Raw genomic sequence first — 1,862 nt, 5'->3', positions numbered from 1 at the left:
ACATAACCTTTCCTTGAGATATAAGAATAAGAAGCACAAAAAATTTGACGGCTAATAATCGGAGAATTGGAGAATTTGCCTGTGTAAACGGGGTGATTAAAAACGAGCTTTGATTCAGGTAATATTTATATGTGAACATACTTTTACTTAATATTGTATGTATGAGTGAAAACTATCGATAGTGCTTACAAAACCATCGATGTTTTCGATAGTCAAAAACCATCGATACTATCGATAGAGCCATCGATATTTTTCCATTTCTACTGTTCCCACTTAAAAACAGCAGCCGTTTGTAGTGCATAATTCTTTGTGATATTTTGTGTTTTAGCAATAAGTAATAAACATTTGCTTATTCTCTTTCAGTCAGCCCATTTTTTATTTTTATCACTTGTAGCAAACAATGCCAGAGCCACGCAGTCCCATGGAAAGGTTTTCCCAGTCGGTTCACAACATCATCGATGGGCCAGTTACATGGTTCAGAGGTAAGTGGCCTAATTCAATGCTCAGGAGTTAAAGTCTACGGGGTGGCGGAAAAAGTTAAACTATGTAAACTGAGAAACCAATTGCCAGTGTTATTATTACGTTTCCGGACCGCTTCATTACATAATAACATAACCTCAACCGCACCTAAACACTACGTACAATGGTTTGTTTACATTTTAAATAATGCTAGTTTGACTTCTATTTCGCAGAGTCGATTGTGGAACCAAATCAAAAGAAACAAGCGTGGTACCACCAAAGCTTTCGTCGAGTACCAACAATAGATGAATGCTACACTGATGATGCTGTTTGCCGCTTTGAAGCTGACCAACAATTCCGACGCGATCGAATGGTGGAAAATGAAATTCTATCAATCTTACGCCAACGCTTTGAAGATTGTATTTTGTATGAAGCACCCGATCACATGAAAAAATGCAAGCCAATTTTGGAGCAATACGAAAAGGCTGCTGAAAATTGGTTTATTAAATGTGAGTGGTCACTGTGTAACATATGTATGTGTATATATCGTTATGCTTGGATTTGTTTTTGCCTCGTTACAGATGGCGATTTAGGAGGCTACGCTAATGCTAAAAGTGCATATATGAAACAAAAGCATCGTTTGATCTGGGAGCGTCGCCATGGACCTGTTGGCAGTGGTATGAAATCGGAAGAATCGCCAGCAAACTCTGTTGCCGAAGAAGAGTAACCCTGCCGCTACAATAACATGGGAAAAATTTGGATCCAATTTATATTAACTATTTAAGTTGATATAACCATCTGTAAATGGTAACTTGTAGATTGAATTGAAACTAGAGCAGATACTTGATGAATTAATTAAATGAACATGCTACTTTTAAGACTAAATTATGTTTTTTTTTTATGTATTATATATATTATATATATATTATGTATGCATGTGAAATGGCTAGATTTTTTTCTTAACATCAACAAAACTCAATAGGAACGATTGCGGTCGTTACCGGCCCTTTAACGAACTAAGGATTGTCGTGAAAAACAGTTGGCGCTAAAATGGAATTAATTTAACAGTTTTTAGTATTAAAATCAGAAGAAGCGCACTCGCCATCAATCCGCCCTTTGACAACATTGCGCGAGATGGCAAAAATGGTTTGCAAGAATTTTATAAAAACAAATACTACATTATAGTAAAACGCATTTCCTAAATATACAAAAATTTCCACGTTTATTCTTTAAGAATGAATTTCAAGTTTTTTTTTTTAAGTATTTTTTAAGTTCGCGAGTCCAGGTATTGAATTCCTCAGACTTTTTTTTTGCCATATACTCATTTTTTGACCTTAGCTAGTGCACCTGGCCGTGAACCATCGCTTTTCGTGCGTTTTTGTCCTTGGCGCTAAGAGGGATCA

General features: G+C 36.0%; 1 protein-coding gene across 1 annotated transcript; it reads left to right on the top strand.

Moving 5' to 3' along the window:
• Window positions 1-224: 224 nt before the first annotated feature.
• On the top strand, window positions 225-1,344 carry LOC118754881 (NADH dehydrogenase [ubiquinone] 1 beta subcomplex subunit 10-like; the record flags this gene model as incomplete). Its single annotated transcript, XM_036489754.1, is given in 4 exon segments — window positions 225-334; window positions 395-482; window positions 693-968; window positions 1,041-1,344. Coding segments are annotated over 3 exon segments (504 nt in total). The 3' UTR covers window positions 1,187-1,344.
• Between the last annotated feature and the right edge of the window lie 518 nt (window positions 1,345-1,862).

The sequence above is a fragment of the Rhagoletis pomonella genome, unplaced genomic scaffold (assembly GCF_013731165.1).
Source record: "Rhagoletis pomonella isolate Grant_MI unplaced genomic scaffold, Rhpom_1.0 Rhpom_scaffold_04838, whole genome shotgun sequence".
NCBI lineage: Eukaryota > Metazoa > Arthropoda > Insecta > Diptera > Tephritidae > Rhagoletis > Rhagoletis pomonella.
Note: the sequence above shows the minus strand (reverse complement) of the source record. Positions and strands in the feature narration are given on the sequence as shown.